Source organism: Beauveria bassiana (genome assembly GCF_000280675.1).
Source record: "Beauveria bassiana ARSEF 2860 unplaced genomic scaffold BBA_S00002, whole genome shotgun sequence".
Taxonomy (NCBI): domain Eukaryota; kingdom Fungi; phylum Ascomycota; class Sordariomycetes; order Hypocreales; family Cordycipitaceae; genus Beauveria; species Beauveria bassiana.
The window spans coordinates 1,558,570-1,579,105 of record NW_007930837.1 but is presented as its reverse complement, the minus strand read 5'-3'; the positions used below and the strand labels follow the sequence as shown (position 1 = coordinate 1,579,105).

Genomic DNA, 20,536 nt, shown 5'->3' with positions numbered 1-20,536 from the left:
AGAAGAAGAAGAAGAAGAAGAAGAAGAAGAAGAAGAAGAAGAAGAAGAAGAAGAAGAAGAAGAAGAAGAAGAAGAAGAAGAGAAAAAAGTGATTGCTAACATGGTTACATCACAGGCATTCCCGGACCTGGCCGCCGCGCTGCCGCCCAAACCCATCCCTAAGACCATCCCCAAGATTGCGCCTCCGAACAAGCGCTTCATGGAGATTAGCACTCCAGGCGAATTGCGCCTCGGCGAGGTGCTCGATCTCTTACGCGACTATCGACGGCTTGCGGGGGCGCTGAAGAATCTAGACGCATTCGAGGATAAATAAAGTGCCATCTTCTCCCTTTGATCTCTCTTTCTCCCCCCCCTCCTCTCTCTCTCTGATCTATCCATGCTGCGCACAAACGGAGGGTATGCAAAGTGTGTCTAGACTAACATGTACATCTCTGACGACAATACTAGAAGCTTTTCTGTTTGCTACGTGCGGGAGTCTTTGACATCAAACTGGGTTTCAATATAGCAACATGCTCGATCGCCATTCAAGAAAGCCTGCGTTGTTTCTTAATATAAACAGATTAATCATATTGTGTAATTTACATCTGGCTAGTATGTACTGGTGGACAAGGTACTCTCTGATAAGCCAAGGTCAAGAAGCGCCTCCTGTTCCCAATGCAAGAAGAAAGAAATGAACAAATAAAAAGAACACCGCTAGCTACCGTCTATAAGAAACCCGCCAGGTTTACGTCTGCAATCGCGCTGTTGCTATAAAATAACGCCAAGTGACAGCAAAGTCTATAATGAGAATGGGCGTGTAAATGAATGAATAAGATGGAACCGCTATGGCCTCCAAGGAGTACGCTGACTCGTTTCAGCGCGCATTGGCTGCATTTGCTTCGACGATTGGCCACTGGCCATTCGCTCCAGCGCCTCTTCCGTGTCTGCCTGTGGCGCTGTGTATGTGCGATTGCGCTCCAAAGTCAGCGCGTGAGACTCGTTGGATCGACTTCGCTGTCGCGCAGGACCGGGGTCACGTTGGACCACGGGACCGGGGTGTAAGAACTTGGCAATGATGTTGGAGTCTCTACCTCTGCTCATGGTGCGCCCGCGCGCAACACTTGGTAGTCTCTGAAGTCCTGTAGTTGTCGCTGAGGGCGCTGTGCCCATACGTGCCAGAACTGCTTCCGCTTCCTCAGCCTCCTTCTTGAAGCGCGCCTCGCTAGGGAGAAGCACAGCCTTGTCCAGGCCATACGGCAAACCACGGTGACGACCACGAATCTGCAAAGCAGCGATGATGAGCTTGCCAACGACGGAGAACTGACTGCATAGAGACGCGTTGACGCCTACAGCACCCATACTCAAACCAACAGTGCCGTAGGCACTGACAACTTCAAACAAGACCGAAAACACGTCAAAGCGCTTGGCTTGAATTTTCGAACCCTCCGAGATGCAGAGAATGAAGAAGCCCAGGAAGACAAACCACAGATCGAAAGAGAGCTGTCGGCGTAAATGGGTGCCAACATAAGAGAGAGCGCTCGCTTCCTGCTCCGCGCCTTCATTGTTGTCGTATACACCCAGAGACTTTTCTTCGTATACGTTGGTTCGGCGAATGGAGATGGCGATGGGAAAGACGGAAATATACATCATGATCATGTACATGACAGGCATGGCCGGATGGAGCTCAGCTAGACTGACAGCTGAAAAGCCTGCAGTTCTCGTTGAGGCAGCTTGAAAAAGTCCAACGACGACCCTGTTGTGAAGAGGCAGCTGGCTGATGGGCTCCTTGCCCAGATCCAAGACAATGAAGAAGAGCAAGTCTATTGCGTTGAGCGAAATGAGAATCCAAAATAGCCACCAATTTGGTCCGGACGGGAAAAGAAGAGTGAAGCACCGACGAGGATGGTCCAGAAGGAACTTGAGCTCCTCCCAAAGGCCGGAGCGTCTCGGGACAATCTTTGTGAGCACCCAAATGATGAAGCGCAGCATGATGGGAAAGCCAGTGTTGCCGAGAATGATGAGAAAACACATAATCATCAAAACATACTCGGACTTGACGAAAGAGTTCATGCTGTCAGGTGTCAAGGTAAAGCCAACATCCATAAAGCTGACATTGGGAGTGAAGAAGCCCCACCAGATTCTGGAAATGCCATTGCCCTCAACAATTTTGCCATAGTACTCGTTGTGCAGAATAAAGGGTAGCAGTGTCACAAGACCGAAAAGTTGAAAGCCCCAAAAGTACCCGAGAAGAACAAAAGCAAGAGTTCGTAAGGAGCGGTATTCGATACCTCCCAGCTCTTCACGCTGCTCAAGCGTAAGGCCGACAAAGTTGGAGTTTCTGGCCATGGTTGGGGTGTAACTGAGATATGGCATGTCTTCAACCTTGCCCGAATCGCGGTGCAAAGCTGATCGAATGCGTTCCAGCGTCCAAGTGCGTGTAGGTCTGGGCGGTTGTTCTTGTTCGCCTTCGTGATGTGTGCTTTGTCCGCTTCTATTGAAGATGCGTGGCTTTCTAAAGCGGAAAGCGTCGAGAGCGCCCGTGAATGCCTTGACATCGTCCGACAACTCCTCTTGAGGTCGTCGTTCAGGCTCTGCAATGGTGATGGTTGGATGGCGGCCGCGAAGACCCTGATATGATCCTTCGGCTTGAGATGGTTTTGAATTGGAATTGCTGTTTACTCGAGTGGCCCGAGAACCCAGATTTTCGTCACGTTCGAATTCCTCCAAACGAGTGGGCACCTGTCCTCGTTCAATGTCACGAGGACCAGGAATACGAAGAACATCGTTGTCATCCTCGTTGCGCTGCCGCTCCAGAATGGCAATGTGCTGGGCGTTGGGACGTCTCTGAGTGAACGCTGTGGCGTCTTCTTCTAGACCATCACTTCTTTTGACAGTATCAGCAAAGGTGATGGCTGTGGGGCCATGCGTGTGCTCTCCCGCGCTGTCAGCACGAGCATGCAGCTCCGCAACAGGAGTGGCAGTTCCATGCGTTGACGGCAATCCATCGTCACTATCTTGGGTATGATGCGAGTAGCCTGGCGTAGCTGTAATTGGACTGTCAGTTGCGGTGGTAGTAGTACTACTATCCTCGTTGCCGCGATGAGCAGGATCGGGAAGCGCAATGCTTGCGCTGTCAATGAGAATACCATCATTGGTCATCCGCTGAGCCTTGCCATTGGCTGGCACCACAGTAATATGACGGCCATTGACACCCTCTTCGGCTCTGTGCACCTCATTGGCAGCTTGGGATTTTGACTTGGTCAGATTGGGACGTCGGCTGCGAACCTCACGGACCCACCCTTGAAAACGCTTCTCGAACCAGTAAATGCGCAAAAAGACGACTGATCCGTGAAGTGTGATTGGGTTGGACATCATGACGAGGACGTATATGACGACCTGTTGAAAGGTGGTGAGAAGGTTTACGTCCACTGGATTCAGACCGGCTTGTGTGTTTGCGCCGCTGGCAAAAAGCAGGGCGTCAATATAAGCTAGATGGCCTTTGCCACCAGCGTAGATGCATATTGAGCCGATAATGGTAGCGCCAACGATCCAAAAGTAGTGTGTGGTGATGAAGTTGAAGTGGGGGTTCTTGGACACAAAGGCGGGCTTGATAGCCTTGAGCTGCGCCCAGACATTGCTGCGAAAGTTGTCCAGCATTGCTGCGGGCGAGACTGAAGTCGAGAATATGCAGAGGGGTGAATGCGTAGCGTAGACGGAATGACAGCCAAGGATATGCTTGTGGTCGTTTACTGGGCGGCCAAGTAAAGTCGTGGTACCAAAAGGATCTAAGCCAAAGTCCAGTCAAGAGACAGGAGAGTATGAGCAAGGGCAAAAATCATGATTGATTTGGGCGTATCCGTATATAGTAGAAAGCTGTGACAATGCGCACGAAGGGCCGCGGCTATGAGAGTAACGGTTGAAAATTTGACTGTCCAAGGTGAAAAGCGGTAGTTTCGTTGGAAACAGACGAAGACAAGCAGATTAAATATGACGAAGTGGAAAAGCTGCGCGCCACAGAAGCACAGCCGTAAGTAATCAAATTGTACTTGAATTCTGTGTTCGTCGAGACGGTGGGCGTTGGCGTCCAGGCGGTCTTCGGTTGCGTTATTCAGGGAGTCGCGGCTGCCACTGGAAAAAAAAAAAGACCCTTGTAGGGCAGGCAAGGATGGACCGTCGAATGGACGGGTTGCAAAGCCGGCACGTTTTCCGGAAATGGTGACACAAGGTCAAGCCGCTGCAGGTCTAGGCCAGGATGCGTAGAGACAAAAGACAGGCTGATAAATTTTTGGAGGTCGAGACCTAGGTTGTGGCGGGAAAAGGAGAGCAGATCGGAACGATTAGGCTATTCGTAGGTAGATAATGGTCAGGTTCGAGGTTTGTCGGAATTGCGCAACGCAAAGGAGGATGTGTCAACCGGCAGAGGTGAGGCAGGCAGTGCAGACCTTGGCGATTGTGGGTTGTGTCGCTGTGTCGCACCTTCAGCGCCACTGGACTCGGGCAGGAGATGTTGACCGATTGTGAACCGAAGAATTCGGCCCAAGACAACAATCAATGGATGACGAGATAAAAATAAATGGGAGTTTGAGACAGTGTGCCCGAGGGACCGGGACCGTGGACCGGGAAGACCGTCCCAATACAGTGATGCAATACTAGTGTGTCTGCAAGGATGTGGAATTGGAGGGCGGGTGGTGGTGGTGGTGTTCAGGGTCGTGGTAGTGGTCGTGGTGTCGATAGTGGTGTCGCGGTGGTGTCGCGGTGGTGCGATGATGGCTGTGTTTGTAGGCTCGGTCAGAGACCGTGGCGGGCGCACCGAGGGTCCAGATAGCAGATGCGGTCGGCAGTCTCAAGATGAAGCGTGGCACAGACAGAGTGAGCAGGATTGTCAAAAATGTCTACTCCGTGCTCGGGGCCAAATCTGAAAGGTCGTGCCGTTGGGCTGGATCTGGTATGCGACAGGCGCGCAGATGGTAGCGGAGCCGATGCACAAGCAGGGTGCGCCGGCGAGACACGATGAGAAAGAGTGAGATTGAGGGAAGAAGAGGGTGGGATAAGAGAGCAAATATAGGTCAGAAGAATGGTACGGCTAGCCACCGAGGCAGCTTTTACGTGGCCGCCCGCACGTACGGCGAATCAGGGAAAGGTGAATTGCTTTTGAGGAGGTGAAGAAAGATGAAGGACAGGATTTGAGCGTTTGCAAACAGGGACTTTGGCGGGTAACGGGTTGGCGGGCGGATGGGCAGTTTATGGCGCGGCTTATTAGACTACGATAGTTGTTGACTGGTAGCGTTCGTTAGCGTACCATAACGTAGGAATTATTAGACTTTAAACGGCTAGCTCAACTTTGTCGTATCTAAATACTGGTAGACCAGCACGCTGGGAAAAGGGACACGCTAATTACATGGTAGTTGTGAAAAATTGAAAATTAAACTGAACCCGACAATGCTGGCAGGCTGGTTGTGGCGGGCTGGCTGCCTCCGGGATGCGCGAGGCAAACGGCCGGGCTGCAAGCGAAATTTGCCACCAAAAAAGCGGCCCTGCCTGCTTGGTATTATGATCCCGAAAAATAGTATAAAATCAAACCACGCCTTAATTATACTATCGTGACAAAAAAAAAAGCATCGGCGCGATTTCAAGTGCCGTGCTGCAAGCTAGCATTCAGCATTCAGCCTTCAGCCTCTACTTGGTAGCCTTTCAGCGCTACTGTGACTTGCCGTGCAGCCACCAATATCTATGATAAAGGATGTAACTCACTGTATGAAACTGAATATGCCATTTCTCGTGACACTACTGTGGCTGCGCCAATTGCTCATCAGCGCCTCTTTCAGCGCGTGGCGCTCTCGACGCCACATCAAGCATGCTCTGTACCGACTCACTTCCAACTCATCAACAGATCACCGCATTTCTCGCCCTTTTTCACTCGCTCTGACTCGTCCCCGATGAGCAGCCATCATGGTGCTTCCACTACCCGTTGCCCCCCCTTTTTAATCGCTCACCTTCAGAGTTGCGCGACCGTCGCTGCGGCTTCGCTTTACTCAGCCCTGTACATAACTTGCTGGTCCACTTACAAGCGTCAGGCCCATGGCCAAAACCTTCTTTTTATCATTCTGTAATTTTGTTTCAACAGGGTCTGCATCACCTGCTAATCCGCGGTCTATTATTGGCAGGAGACCCTGTCGTCGCAGCTGTATATGCAGCCGCTTAAGGCGGCCCTTTTTTAATTCGAATAGCGCCTGTTGATTTGTTTGTGCCATCGCTCTTCGTATCAAATCACGGCCAAGGGGGAAATAGCTAGACGCATTTTGTTGTTTTGGAATCATCGCAATGGTCTTCCAGGCTTATACTTGGGCGGTCTTTTACGTTTTCTTACCTGAATCAGTGATTCATCCTTGGCATGCCTCCCTCCGCCTGCCATGGCCGTCCTACTGATCCTGCTACGTTGGCCAAACTACACAGCAGCATTAGATATTTAAAGGGTAAGTAAAGCACAAGAATGCTAAATTTTGGAGAATCCAATGATCTAGAAAAGCCCGTACTCCCGTGAGCTATGATGCACGTCCCTCGTCGTACATGGCGCAGTGCCATGCAAGTCAATCACATCACCCTGCTGGGCTATATCATAACAGGCATTCCGCATATGAGAGCACGTTGTCTCCTGAGTCCTCACTGAAGACGACTCGACGGTCCAACAAATGGGAGAAGAAATCATAACACAAGGAAAGAAAAAAAAAAGAAAAAAGAAAAAAATTTGGCGGGCCAGGCGGTAATCTGCACGGCTGAACATGCTCAGATCAGTTTATGCACCGTCGCATAATTATTTGATCATTCGATTTAGGTAGCCGCGCTAGCCCAGCTTTTGCATCGGCCCATCTACGCCAGATTCGCAGAGCCTCGTCGTCGTCGCATCCAACCAACCATGCCAGCTCATCACGACCAGCACGACCACCCAACCCACCCTTTAAGCCTGTCATGCGACCCTCTCTCCCACACCAGAATAACGCCAATCAGCACATCGAGAGCGGGAAGAAGAAGAAAATCAGCCACTCGCCGGCTTCAGATGACGTGGGCGCAACGACGGCCGCAACTTGACAACTTTGCGTACCGGGGGCTCAACGGCACGCCGTAGAAACACGTGCCCTGTCCGACGGGGAGATTTCAAAGGCGACAAGAAGAAGAGGAGAAAAGAGACAAACAACTGTGTGTAAAAGAGTGCACCCTGTGAGGCCCTTTTACCCACATTACGCGATGTATACGACTGGCACCATAGTGTGCAGTTACGCTCAACAGCGCCGTGAGCCCAATCCAAAAATAGAGGCGAGCTGGGAACAAACCAGGGTCTGGATCAAGCGTTACTCGCAGGCAGACGCAGATAATGAACAGCAAAAGCGAGACATCACCGTGACTCCACAATAAGCTTGTGCAGTGCCCAATTTCTGCGCATCACACTTCATTTAAGATTTGAATTTCTATCAAGATTTTTCTTTTTTCTAAAATACAAAGTGGTTTTATTGATCAACCCGCTGAATAGCATCGTCAAATCTGTTGTATACAATGCCTCGCTGGTAAAGAAGTGAAAGGAAATAGAAAAGAGATGGAAACCCCCCTATTCCAAGGGTATCAAGAGCAGAATACATGGAACTGGCTGTCTGCATAATTGCAGTAGCCGCAGGATGGTAGCATAACAACCCGTGCTAAGAAAACGCCAAATACAAGCAACCTGTACCCCATGCTGTCCTTATTCATGTCGTCTCGACAAGTTTCTCTCATTCGCCCGCGGCCCGGCGAACATTTTCCCTGTTGATCTTCTTGAAGAAAGCATTACTTTCCTTCTTGCCCTTCTTCTTGAGGCCCTGGTTGACCTTCTTGTTCTGTTCAATGTACGCCATGTTCTGGCCACCGCTGAGCTCACCCAGTGTGCCGGCAGTTCGCCGCACTCGCTTCTGGGCGCGTCCCATGGTGCCACTGTGGAACAAGTCGTCTGTAATGTCCTCATCCTCTGCGCCCTCATTCTCTACCAACACCTTTTGCAGCAGCTCTCGACGCTCTGCTGCAGTCGCAAACGCCAGCCCTGGCGTCTGCTCGATGTTGGCCAGCTGCGTAATGACCTTGAAGGCATAGCCCTGGTCGACCAGAAATGCCTGCCTTTTCGACGAAAAGAACATTTCTTGCGTGTCTTTGGACACCAGAGAATAGAAGAACGCGTTAAAACCTTCGTCGTTGCGTCGTTTCGCTCGCAGAATCCGCCCTAAGCGCTGTGCTTCTTGACGTCGTGAACCATAATGCGATGAGATCTGGATAAGGCAAGTGGCCTCGGGCAAATCGAGCGAGGTATCGCCAATCTTTGACAGGAACAGTGTATTCACCAGCGGATTGTGCTGAAAGTTTTCCAATACTTTGAGTCGCTCTGCTTGGCCCGTCCCGCCATAGATGAAGGCTTTGCCAAGTTTAAGCGCATAAGCCTTGAGGGCATAGACATTATCTGAGAAGACAATGATCTTGTCTCCACGAGACTCGTGGTAGTTGATGAGATATTGACACGCCTGGAACTTGCGCGGGTTCATAATGTAGAGCAGATTCTTTTTACGGGAGGGAGCACGGAGATATTCATCGTAGAACTCTGTGGGCATTGCGCACCAGACCTCCGCACACTGCACGCGAGCAATATGCCCTTGCTTTGAAAGCTCCATCCAATTGGCTTCGAATAGCTTCGGACCGATGAGGAAATTGAGATCGGAAATCTTGTCATCTTCTCGTAATAATGTGGCCGTCAGCCCCAACTTGGAATGCGTCTTGATGGAAGAGGTAACCCTTCTGAAGATATTGGCCGGCACAACGTGCACCTCGTCGAGCAACATGAGACCCCATTCTCTTCCAGTCAAGAATTTCATCATCTTTTCCGCATCATATGACCGCGCTCGCGATTGTGTGACCATGGAGTAGGTAGTAACGATAACACCAGTACTGCCTGTAAAAACAGAGCCTTTTGAGTCGGACGTGAACGCCACAATATCATCCGGATTAATATTGGACCACTTGAGAAATTCGTTTCGCCACTGCACGACCGACATTGAACTTGTGCAAAGCACAATGATGCCCTTCTTGATCGTACACGCAGCTGTAATTCCAACCAAAGTCTTACCGGCACCACACGGGAGGACAATGAGTCCACTCTTAGCTCTACCGTTGCCGAACATTTTACTAAGGCTCTTTTCTTGGTAAGGTCGGATTTGGGTACCAGGTCGAAGATCGATATCAAGATTTGGATTTGCCTCGTCATGTCGGAAATCGTACTCCTCCAAGACTGGGTAGCCAAGGTTGAGACATTCTCTTTGCACTGTTTCAACGTCCTTGTCCGCAATCTCGAAGGCATGTGTGACTTCTTGATCGTCATCATCGTCGATGTCTATTCTTGTCGTTGGTTGTTCACTCTCGCTTGCCTGAAGTCCATTGGCTTGTTTCACACCCGCAGCATTCTTAGTGCCAGGAATGACCAACCCCCCAATTTTGGGTGCTGCCGTTGTTGTGATCTCTGCCGTTCCTTGAACGCGCAGTGGCCCGATTTTCGGATTTTTGAGCAGCATTTGCAGCATCTCCGGGTCAGGGCTCTCGACAAAGTACTTGGTATCTTTCAACACAAGCTTGACTTTGCCATAGGTTTGCGTGCAGCTGGTGATAAACGCCCGAATTTCGTCGGGTAGTGGTGTCTTAAGAAATCTTTCTAAAGTGTTTATAATATCTTTCGGAGAGAGGCCAACAGACACAGCAGCATACAAGCTATGCATAGTGAGGGCGTACTCGTGCATAAAGGTCGGTCGGGACAACGGTTCGGCAATGGTAATGAGGAAATCTTGCGCCTGCTCTGCGAGAGGGCTGAAGCTTTCGAGAATGATGCGGCCCTTTTTAGGATCAATCCATAACGGCCTATTCCGATGGTCCTTTTTCAGGACTAGATAGGAGTAGTCATTGTCACCAAAAATGTGCGGCATCGGGTCTTTAATGTCGTGCCGCTTTTGGTATTGATTTAGTGAGAAACGATCTATATTTTTGTCGATGTCGCGCTCGAGTACTTCATCGACGGGCGCGTCGTCCTCCTCGACTTCATCGTTACTACCGATGCTTCGAGGTGTGGCAGCACCCGGCGTGCTCATGCGCGATGCCCGTCCAGCCTTTGTGCCCCCTTGCACGTTGCTGCTGGCTTTCCGCTTGGGAGGCATGGCTGCGAAGAAATATGCGGTTCAGGCAGGCGGCGCAGCAGCCGGCGAGTAAATGTGCGTTGATAATGAGATGTTCGCGCTGCTGCTATGTTTGCGGATGTGAAGATTGCAAAAGACAAGTATGTATTGATTCCGTGGTGAGGTGTGATGCGTGAAGATGGACCGCCAGCCTTGAGTTACTGGCGAAGTCGCTGGTTTTATCTTATTTTTAAGCCTTGGTGGCGGAGGTAGCCTTTCGGGGCTTTCAGCCTCCTCCGTATATGCGTATATGGCGTAGAATGATCGAATCATAGCAAAATCGCTGACTAAAGCGCCCTGCGTGCACATCAACGTGGGGGTGGTGCCTGGCCACCCCTCCAACTGCGCATCAGCATACCGACAATAATTCCCCTTTTGTATATGGCATTTCGCCAGTGCAGAGGCCTCGACAGTCATGTGGTGGGGAAAGACCTATTTACTTGACTACATCTCCAGTTCTAACTAGGTAACAGCAAACACATTCTCAACGCGCAGGTTGCGATCCGATCACCATGCTGTATGAGCTACCACCACTCAGCCCCTAATCCCGACTCCGACGCTTTTCCACAAGACTGACCGTTTCTCCTGCTTCACCTAGGCCGCAAATGGTTTGACTGTGCAGAGTGCCATGCCGAGCAAGAGCAACACCCACTTGTCCAATCATTCGACATGACCTTTGCCTGCAAAAAGTGCAAAAAATGCTTTCGCAAAGATACACACGAGTTCGACGAAAGCGATGAATACTGCCCACACTGCGATAACCACTTCGTCATCGAGGCCAAGATTGCCAAACCGGCGCTCACTATAGAAGGCGATGATACTCGCATGAATAATAAGCTTCTCAAGGACGACAGAGCGCGAGGGAAACCTCTCCTGCGATCGATGTTTGATCCAGACGATGACGCCGATAAACTGGGCTAGATGCCATCAATACATATGAGTTTTGCGCTCGACTTCAACCTGCAGCAACGTCGATACCCGAACTCTGGAACAAATGCTGGTCTGGGGGAGCGCTGTTTGTACGGTGGCGTTTGTTACTGAAGCATTATTTAAAAAGTTTGGTGCAAAGAGAAGGCAATACAATGGAATGTTCATACAGTGGCTTTCTTTCATCGCAGATAAGTAGCTGTTCGAGACCTGCCTAATCACGGGTTTCGTTTATTTCTCTAATTACTCGGCGGCCGAGTCGTCCTGTCCCCTCGTGGGAATAGCAGTGCCACTGATGGCAGGCGTGCGACCAGTCTTCTTCTTGGCGGCTTCCTCCTGCTTTTCCTGCTCAATCTCCTTGACGTAGCGCTCAATTTCTTCCGTGGGAAGCATTTCGATAGTAGCTCCCGGAGCCATGAGAGCAATTTCGATATTCTTGGCTCCTGTTTGCACAACTTCCAGTAGAGACTTGATGGCTAGGCGGATAGTAGCCTCCCGGTCCATATCCTCCTTGTAGTTGCGTTCCAGGAACTCGCGGACAGTCTTGCTGGAGCGGCCGATGGCATTAGCTTTCCAAGCAGAGTAGATGCCCGACGGCTCGGTCTGATAGAGGCGCGGGACCTTGCTGTTCTTATCGAAACCAACGACCATAGTGCTAATGCCGAAAGGACGGACACCGCCGGCCTGAGTGTACCGTTGTTGCACGCCAGCAACGTATTTTGTGATGTATTCGATAGTGGCGGGGTCTTCAACGGTCAGTCTGTGCGACTGCGCCTCCAGACGCGCCTTGTCGACCAGGATTCGGGCGTCGGCGTTGAGGCCAGCGAAGGCAAGGGCGACGTGGTTATCGAGAACTTGGATCTTGGAGGGGGTAATTCGGGTATCTTGAAGTTTCATAGCCGAGCGCTTCTCGCAGCCAAGAACAACGACATCCTGACCTTTGACACCAACGGCGCAGGTTCCTGTACAAAGAATTGATGAGCATGAATATGGAACAACCCAAACGGCGCGCGATTGCGCCAATGCAAGCGCTTACCTCGCTTCACAGCTTCACCAGCATATTCGACCTGGAAGACGTGTCCATCGGGACTGGAATCAACATTAGTATGCGGCACAATTTGGCGAATGTCGGAGGTCGGCCATCATTACCTAAACACTATTTTGAAAGTCAGCTATTGGCACGCAAGGTGAGGAAAGGTGTTGGCGGTGATCTCAGGTAACGTACCGGACAGAGCTCTGTCATAACCTGAAGCCATTGTGTCTGTGGTTGATTTGTTCGGTCTATGGCTTCGATGCAAGTTGCGCGCAAAGGACTAAAGCTCGTGCGTGACGGATTCGAAAGATGAGCGATGGCAGACCTATGTTGCGCGAGGATGGGAGCAGGCACAGGGAATGATGCATAGGTAGGTAGGTAGCTTGCTGGTGGAGCTTCGTCAGAGTGGCAGCCTACCTGGACAAGCTGGGGCGGTTGGACGGTTGCTGACCTAATGATCCCGCGAGGCGCTCATTTAGCCGAGGTTTGTCCACCAAGGGTTCATTCACCATGACGACTTTGCAAGAATTTGGTATGTCTGGACAAGTCATCTTCATCATTGCGTGTGTTTCAAATGCTATTTTAATTGATAGCTGGCATCGCTATGTGGACGTGGTGCACCAAAATGGCAACCATCAAAAGTGCTCCCAGAACAGCACGTCCAAGCACAGCATTCCTATCTTGACATCCTACAATGCAGTTGCAATACCAATATGCCATCTAATGCAAACACTCAAGCCCTGTCTGCTTTGTATGCCAATATACGGGGACATATCTAAAAACTAACTCGCATCAAGGAGCGCTGGAGAAGCCAGCCGTCTTGTTAGAAAGTTTGAGGATTACTGGGGACGACGCTGAGGGAGCTTTCGGTCTTGATGACGAGGCACTGAATGCGATTTAGTATCACCTCCCTTCCGGCGAGATGCAGATTTCTCCATCGCACTCTCGGATAGACAAGATCTAGCAATGAAACAGCGAGGATTCATCTGCCAACAGCAAAGGTCAATCCAGCCTAGGAACAAGTATTTTGACCCGCGGCTACATGTCTCCTCTACTCGTTGATCCTAAACTCAGTCCTCAACCTTACCCTTGGAGGAGGAGAAAGAGGATATGAAGAAGTCTTGTGGATGAAAAGAGGGGGGCAAAGGAGACAGGAAAACTCGAAGCCTCAATATGTAGTATGTAGTCAAGCTCGTGACCGCTGGTGCTACGTCGTCAGCGGCAACCTGGTGCAAACGGCACTTCTGCACGGCATCAGCTTTTTCTTAGCCCTTACCCTACTGCCCACTCTACTGCCATTTGGATCATACCGGAGCCGTGGAGTCCGTGCTTTGGTCAGTGTGCGGCTCTGGATGAGTCTGATCAGAGCCGTGTTGATTATAAAATTCAGGCATATGCATGTAATCAAAGTATTGCAATGTGTTAAATTTCAGTCTCGATACTAAGCTAATGCATGGCATTGCTATCCCATTTTTCATTGTGATAACCCTTGAGCGACATAGAGCAAAGTCATTTTCTCTCTAACCCCGAATAGAAGCAAATCCTCTGATAGATGGCCATGGGTCTTCTCGACGATAGGCCATTCCAGGAGTAGACAGGGTAGAATCAGAGACGAAACCAAGGAAGCGCAACAGCATCGCTGCGCACGATCACCTTGATTTCGATGTCGTCGAGACGGTAGATTCTACCCCTAGGATGGTCGCCGCTCGTGAACGGGATACAACCATTTTTTGCCTTGAGGGCGGTTTTGAGGAGAGCCGAGTCAAGTCGCTTCCGATGAAGTACGGCGAGGACCTATTATAATGTTAGACCAGGGTGTGCTCAGTGTGAGTGTGTGACGAACCTCGTCAGGGTTACCCCCCTCAAGGTGGGTGCCTTCCTGAGCGGTCGGGCCATCGTGGCCGACAGGGGCGGACGGGCTAGGAACAGATAGGGAAAGGGCTTCTTAATGAGCTAGTTCAACAAGATCTTGGAAGTATATTTCATGAGAAATCACTCCACTGCTATGAGTTTACTTTCATGCAATCGCTTGGGCTTTTGGTGTCACAATCATCAGTACAGATTAGTCAGTCTCTCATTTCTACATCATCATTTGCACATAGTTCATATGTTAACCACTGTCAAGTAGAATAGCACCACCCAATGTGATTTCTGAACGCCACCGTAGTTCTTGTTGACATCCAGCAGCGTAGTTGCTACAACGGTTGCATCCATCAAGAAGAGAGAGGACGCTATTCGAATACTAGTGAATCCATGATAGAAGTTTGGCGCTCTTTCTGCTCAAGGCAGTGACATTAAGACTATCAGCCTAAGACTAAGGCGAGTCTCCATTTGATCATACGCCCTTGCTAGGGCTCGAAAGCAACAGAACGTAGATCCAGAGAGCCAACCTGCGCGATTACCTCACTGGATATGCTGACTAATTCCGCGTTGTTGACATGCATCAGTAAAGCGGTGGAGGAGAACCTGCGTAAAGAAAGCCGACAAACAAACAAAATTGCTCCATCCGTGATTCACTTGAGGAGCTTGCCAGAACCGAACCGAACCGTCACAAAAATTGCCGCTCATGAAATCAAGGAAACATGACGTCTCCGTGAAGAGTTACCGATTCAACTTGATTCACTACTATTTACTTAATTGTAGGCTGCACACCTGGTGCTCCTTCCGAGACACGACATATATCGGCGCCCAAAGATGCACGCAAGTCAGCTGTGATAGGACCGTTTGACCGCTATCACATACGCCATGTTTGAGGGCCACCCCCCATGACTCACAAGCGATCACGGCGATAGGACAGCATGTTAAAAATTCGGAGAACGAACATGTTCCCCTCTCTCTTCTGGGGTGGGAGGATTTCAGCCTGATGTTGGGAACACGATTGCGCTGTGTCCTACTTGGGGCAATGTGTTGCCATTGGCCAGTGGTAGCGTACTCCCAACCAATTAATGCTATATCAACTTGCATATAGTTCCTCGAGCTCAGATGTGCTTTTTGTAACATGAAAGCATCGGACTCTTAGGGCCGACGCACTAGCGAAGCACGCTCGAGATATGCACCCGAACAAGTCAGAGCCCGTTGGGCGACGCATGAGCGTGTTCGCGAGATCCCTCGATATCATCTCTCAAAGATGTTTGACCGTTTATATTAGCGCTCGCAAATTGAAAAGTTCCGCCAGCCATCGGTCTCGGGCGAGAAACCCGCCGACCGCGAATGGCATCGCCGCGATGGTGTCGGCGCTCAGCAAGACGCCAAACCACCTCAGCGCCATCTTCGATGTAGGCGTCTCGACGGACGACATGAATTTGGAAAAAGTTATACAGCAGGCTGCTGAGCTTGCCGCTTGGTCTGTTGCGGCAGGAATACCTACCATTTCAATCTACGATGCGCGCGGTGAATTACCATTTCCCACCGAGAAAAAAAAAAAAAAGGTTCTTCTGACTGATGATGACTATAGGGCATCTGAAAAGTCACGCGAATAGACTCCAGGTTTTTGCCAGTCTACGATGCAAGAGTCTTGTCCCAGAGCAACCGCATCAGATAGCAGTCTACCTGAATGGGAGACGGTTGCTGGAAGATGATGACACTAACCCTGACGGCGAGCAACCCGGCCATTCTCTGTACCTAATATCCGAGAATGACGGACAAAGAGCGTTACGAAGTATTACAGAGGCTCTGACTGAGAGGGTCAAGCACGGAGACATGACTATTGACGACATCTCGGTCGACCTCGTCGCCGAGCAGCTGCATTTGTTAGTCATGCCCGCGCCCGACCTCATCGTCGTGTTTGGCTCAGAGCTGAACCTCTCTGGCTACCCACTGTGGCATCTTCAACAGGCAGAGTTGGAAACGCTCTATAATGAAGACGAGTTTGGGTTCTTGGCGTTTGCGCATGCGCTGCAAAGCTATGCAGGGGCCGAAATGCGGTACGGCAAATAATGCCATTACTTGAGATGACGAGGTTCGCATCCTGACGTGTTTTCAGTAAAGTGACGTATTATTTATTGTTGTATGCAGTTAGTAGTCTGTTGCACTTTGAAGAGAATGGCTGTGCTAAAGACTTGTAATGTGTTTGGGAGTGAGCCTGTCAGCCTCACGAGGGCATCAAGACAGCAACGCAAGCCAGTAAAAAGCATCAGTGGCGTACTGTTATGCATCAATCCCTGCACAATGTACGATAATGGAGTCTCCGGGTGGCAATTGTCTTTTCTAATGAATTTTTTCAAGTCTATAACGAGATATCGAATATCTTCCCATATAAGAGGGCGCCCATGATCGAATACCATATGCGGCGGGTCCCCACGAGGTACGAGCCGAGCCGAGGGTTCGCGACAGGGGATGGCCGAGTGACGCAGAAAAGCGTGCTTATGTACGGGTGGGCAGTGAGCCAAGCAAAAGACAGAACTAGGCAGATTTACTAAATATAGTCAGGGGGCCGATGATAATCATTAGCGCTGATCTCTTGACGTGAGCACCTGGCCATGTAACATGACAAGACTTGGGGCTCGTAGGGTGCCTTGAGTGTCAAAGTGTTGACAATTAAATATCAACCGAGTCCAGGTACAAGACAGTCTCTCTGTAAAATATCTCCAAAGCACACACTCCTCTTCATTCTTCAAGTATTCTTAATATTGGTTATGCATTCTCTCAAGATCTATATTTGCTTGGCCATTTCCAAGTCAATGGCCGCTGCCTTGCCTTTAGCCTTGCCCTTTCGCGGCGACTTGATATCCCAAAGCCCTCAACACCATCTTGAGAATCCAGTTTCCGATGCCATCTATATAGAACAAGGGGACTCTGCTCATCACAGCGCGACCAATGAGACCCCGGACGACCCCCCTGCAGGCCAAGATCCCGATAAAGACGACGGCGACAACGACGACGATGATGACGACGAGGATCTCATTCCAGGGGACCTTCTCGAAGGCGACAGCGACTCAGGCGGTGAAAGCGACATTGGCAACGACGCCGTGTCCGTGGCCAACGGACTCCTCGGCAGCGGCGGCGCCGGCAGCGCGGCTCTCAACAACCAGACGTCAGGCTCGACAGCCGTCTTCTGCAGCCTGTTTGCGTGTGCCTCTGCCGCGCAGTCTGACGGCAAAGTCAGCACCAGCGCTTCTTCTGGGCCCAGGACGATAACGGCCAGTGGTCCTCTTGTCAGCGTAAAGGGACCACTGGTCGTCATCAACGTGTCGCGCACGTCGTCTGTTCGCAAAACTTTGAGCTGACAGGGAGGAGGGAAAGAGAGATGTGGGAATGGAATAAACGCCTAGGTGGCTTGGGAAGGATTACTTGTATACCAGACCAAGGCTTATTGTTGTTTTTTACGAGATGTCGCTGCAGCCAAGCGAGCCAGTCAGGCTCCTTTTACAAGAGGCGGTCGATAATTATGTAAAGAAACAAGACGGTAGGTGGTAGTAAATGGTGAAAGTTTTGGTGCTGGACTTGAAACCAACATGATTCTTTTTGTTCATTGTTGTACTTTAATCAGATTACCCTCAAAATAGTCAACATCCACACGACGCAGCAGACACAACGCTTGGCACAGACTTGAGGCGCACAATTGTCACAAACAAGTACCTGAATAGGAGTAGAAATTTCACCATCTTTAATTGTCTAGCAATTTAAATTGATAAGAGTTGAAAAGTAGTTTCCAGCTACTTGACTTGTACGGTTACAGCGCCGGCCAAGTCCCGCTATGCATCAATGCCCTACACGACCCGGATCCAGCGGGTGTATACATTTGCATGTAGATTTCTTTCTTTTTTTTTTGTCTTCAACCCCCAGTATTATAACAATATTTATAAGTCGCTGTACTTTTTCTTTTCCAAAAAAAAAAAAAATAAAAAGCAAATCGGGGGAGGCGGGGGCGGGGGCGAGTCTTCGTCGAGGAGAGCGTCAATATTGCGCAGTTTCATTCCAAAGTTGTCGCTGCAGGTTATTTGCGACGCCTTGACCCTTTGCAATCAGTCGAGTCCTAAAGAGCTCCAACTCAATAGTCTCAAAGACACCTTCCTGCGAAGTCATGCTGTCGAAACCACCATCGTGAGAGGCCATCTGGAGGTCGCGATAAAAGTCGAGGGCAACCGTCATGGGCGCAACGAGCAAGTCTGGCTGCAAAGTGCGCTGCAGCGCAGAGTCGAGTCCGCGGCGAATCTTGGTTGCCATTTCACGGCCATCGTGGTACTGCGCCGGGTCGACTCGCAAGTTGTTTGGCAGCGCAAGCCAGACGCCGGTATAAGGGTCTAGCACCGGCTGGTCAATCACGGCACATAGATCCAAAATGCAACGGTGAAAGATGATTTGCGACATCCAATAGTAGAGCATCGTAAAGGCCGTCAGCTCGTCGTGAAACTCGTACACGTTGTTGAAAGCCGCTGCATTCTCGACGGCCTGGAAGCTCTCCGCGCTGCCCATGGATTGGCTCAGCCAAACGGCAAATTGCCGCTCAAGCATCAGACAGGTTTGTAAAAGCCCCTCTGCCTTGTAGCGGCGCTCGACGGAGGGTGTCTGAGGTATCAAGCTGTCCGTCTGCGCAAAAGCCAGAGGCAGCTGCAGCATGATATCAAACAGCGAATCGAGAGAGGACTTGCGGTGATTCTTCCACGGCAATGAAATCCACTCCGGGTCCGACAGAAATGTCTCGCGGCGGTTCAACAAGGCCAAGCACACGCCAATCGGACGGTATACGCGAACGAAAAACTGGTGGTTCGGAAAGGACGTAAAGTTCAAGGGTCCCAGCCGCTTGACCATGGATTCCGAAGCAATTCCCCAGTTTGAATTGGGCGAGACCTGCTGCAGCTACAGTTAGTCTGGGTTACTTGTAACGTCACACACGTCTTCTCTTCCAGTATCACGGACCTCGAATAAGAAGAGGCAATAGCTCTCGACGGACTGAGAGCCACCTTGGATTCCGTGGTGGCATAGCAGGCACTGAGCGCTGACCCAGAGCGGCGAATCCTGTCCGGCAATGTGTCCATTGTGGTTGCGGTGTAACTCGACCGGCGAGTAGGGCGGGAGGGCAACACCAAATCCATTGCCGTCGGGAGTCGAGCCAGAGGACCGGACTATAGTATGCAGGCTCGTGTGGAGCGCGGCAATGTTCTTGCCACCGTGAGAGAGGTCCAGGTTGTCGTCCCAGGCCGAGTTATTCAGCGTCTGAGGAAACTTGGGCGAATGGGATCCGGAGCGCTCTCGCTTGGGCTGTGGAGATTTCGAGTGCGCCTTGGTCGACGTCACTCGCTTTGGATGCGAGGCCACGCGACCATGATCCTCGGGCGTGCCCGTGATGAAGACTCTCTCGCGCTCGTAGCCTTCGCATTCCCGGCCGCTGGCGATGCACTTGCGGCAATACGGACGCTCATTGGTGCACTACACGGCTGCATTAGCTCTGCGACTGGGGGTTATAGTTGCCGCCGAGACTCGTCGTTTCTTCTTTGTCTTCTTCTCCTTCTTCTTCTTCTTCTCTCTTCTTTCTTCTTCTTCTTCTTCTTGAGCGTGATTGGGCTCTGCAACAGGAATCAATCATCTTACCGTGACGCGGCGGCGGCGACAGGTCTCGCAGCCCTTATACTTTCCCGGGACGCCAACCATGGCGAGTCAGTTGTTGCGATTTCGTATGCAGGTGATTCGCCACAAGGGAAAGGGTTCACAACGAACTACTCCTTTGTAGGATGGGGTACTTTTTCCAGCTGGTCAAGGGTTCAAGCGAGAATGAAGGTCTAGGAATTTGCCACCGGCCGATGCGGACTATATATGTACGAAGCCGGCGGCCACCCAAGGTTGTGAAGGGCCTCCCAGGAGAGAGAGAGGAGGGTAACTGCACCGGCAGCTAGGACCTATATACGGACTCCACCAGAAAATGTAAGCCATGATGCTGGTTCAAGTGCCATGACGATTGCCAATTGGGCAGCGCAAGCGTGAGCTTTGTTTCTGTGTTCCTCCACACGCCCCTCCTCCTCCTTGAACCCCCCCCCCCCTCTCTTCACTCTCTCAACTCCCTGTGCGCCGCCGGCATGCCCGTTGAACCACACCCAGCCAGGTCAGAAGCCAGGGTCAGGGCCGGGCAGCCGGGAGGTGGGAACTTTGGGGACCAGCAAGGCGTGGGCAAAGGGCAAGGCGGCGTCCTCGCGAAGCCACCAGCAGAAACAAAGTCCGGCCCCAGCGTTGCGGGCCAGATAGGAGAGAGAGAGAGGGAAAAGCCACGTTGGGGGGGAGGGGAGGGTAGGAGGAGGATCTGCTCTCTGTGACTGGACGCCGGTCCATCCCAGCACGCCTCGTGTTGCCGGGATCATGGCACCGGACAGTTATGGGGCCTAGGGGAGCATGACGTGGGCTCGCAGGTTTCGTAGGGCTGATGCTCACTCCCCCC

At 51.0% G+C, this 20,536-nt stretch overlaps 7 protein-coding genes across 7 annotated transcripts in view; 3 read left to right on the top strand and 4 right to left on the bottom strand.

Annotated features, from left to right (window-relative positions):
• The window catches only part of BBA_01123 (VPS9 domain-containing protein), a gene marked incomplete at both ends in the record, with an annotated part of 2,781 nt that extends 2,468 nt beyond the window's left edge, over positions 1 to 313 (top strand). Inside the window, one exon of the mRNA XM_008596220.1 lies at positions 116 to 313. Coding sequence (XP_008594442.1) covers positions 116 to 313 — 198 coding nt within the window. The remainder of the gene's footprint in view (positions 1 to 115) is intronic.
• Positions 314 to 822: 509 nt separating this feature from the next.
• Positions 823 to 3,636, bottom strand: BBA_01122 (trk family potassium uptake protein; the record flags this gene model as incomplete). Its single annotated transcript, XM_008596219.1, has 1 exon — positions 823 to 3,636. One exon carries the CDS (start codon positions 3,634 to 3,636, stop codon positions 823 to 825), a length of 2,814 nt encoding a protein of 937 aa, XP_008594441.1.
• A 4,103-nt stretch (positions 3,637 to 7,739) lies between these two features.
• On the bottom strand, positions 7,740 to 10,190 carry BBA_01121 (DNA repair helicase rad25; the record flags this gene model as incomplete). The annotated part of the gene is made up of 1 exon (XM_008596218.1): positions 7,740 to 10,190. One exon carries the CDS (start codon positions 10,188 to 10,190, stop codon positions 7,740 to 7,742), a length of 2,451 nt encoding a protein of 816 aa, XP_008594440.1.
• A 1,188-nt stretch (positions 10,191 to 11,378) lies between these two features.
• BBA_01120 (proteasome A-type and B-type) lies at positions 11,379 to 12,391 on the bottom strand (the record flags this gene model as incomplete). Its single annotated transcript, XM_008596217.1, has 4 exons — positions 11,379 to 12,097; positions 12,172 to 12,224; positions 12,285 to 12,291; positions 12,361 to 12,391. The coding sequence occupies 4 exons, from the start codon at positions 12,389 to 12,391 to the stop codon at positions 11,379 to 11,381; spliced, it is 810 nt and encodes a 269-aa protein (XP_008594439.1).
• A 3,001-nt stretch (positions 12,392 to 15,392) lies between these two features.
• On the top strand, positions 15,393 to 16,104 carry BBA_01119 (Di-trans-poly-cis-decaprenylcistransferase-like protein; the record flags this gene model as incomplete). The annotated part of the gene is made up of 2 exons (XM_008596216.1): positions 15,393 to 15,558; positions 15,623 to 16,104. The coding sequence occupies 2 exons, from the start codon at positions 15,393 to 15,395 to the stop codon at positions 16,102 to 16,104; spliced, it is 648 nt and encodes a 215-aa protein (XP_008594438.1).
• A 743-nt stretch (positions 16,105 to 16,847) lies between these two features.
• BBA_01118 (uncharacterized protein) lies at positions 16,848 to 17,393 on the top strand (the record flags this gene model as incomplete). The annotated part of the gene is made up of 1 exon (XM_008596215.1): positions 16,848 to 17,393. The coding sequence occupies one exon, from the start codon at positions 16,848 to 16,850 to the stop codon at positions 17,391 to 17,393; it is 546 nt and encodes a 181-aa protein (XP_008594437.1).
• A 670-nt stretch (positions 17,394 to 18,063) lies between these two features.
• Positions 18,064 to 19,758, bottom strand: BBA_01117 (C6 zinc finger domain-containing protein; the record flags this gene model as incomplete). Its single annotated transcript, XM_008596214.1, has 3 exons — positions 18,064 to 18,960; positions 19,027 to 19,536; positions 19,699 to 19,758. The coding sequence occupies 3 exons, from the start codon at positions 19,756 to 19,758 to the stop codon at positions 18,064 to 18,066; spliced, it is 1,467 nt and encodes a 488-aa protein (XP_008594436.1).
• Positions 19,759 to 20,536: the final 778 nt, after the last annotated feature.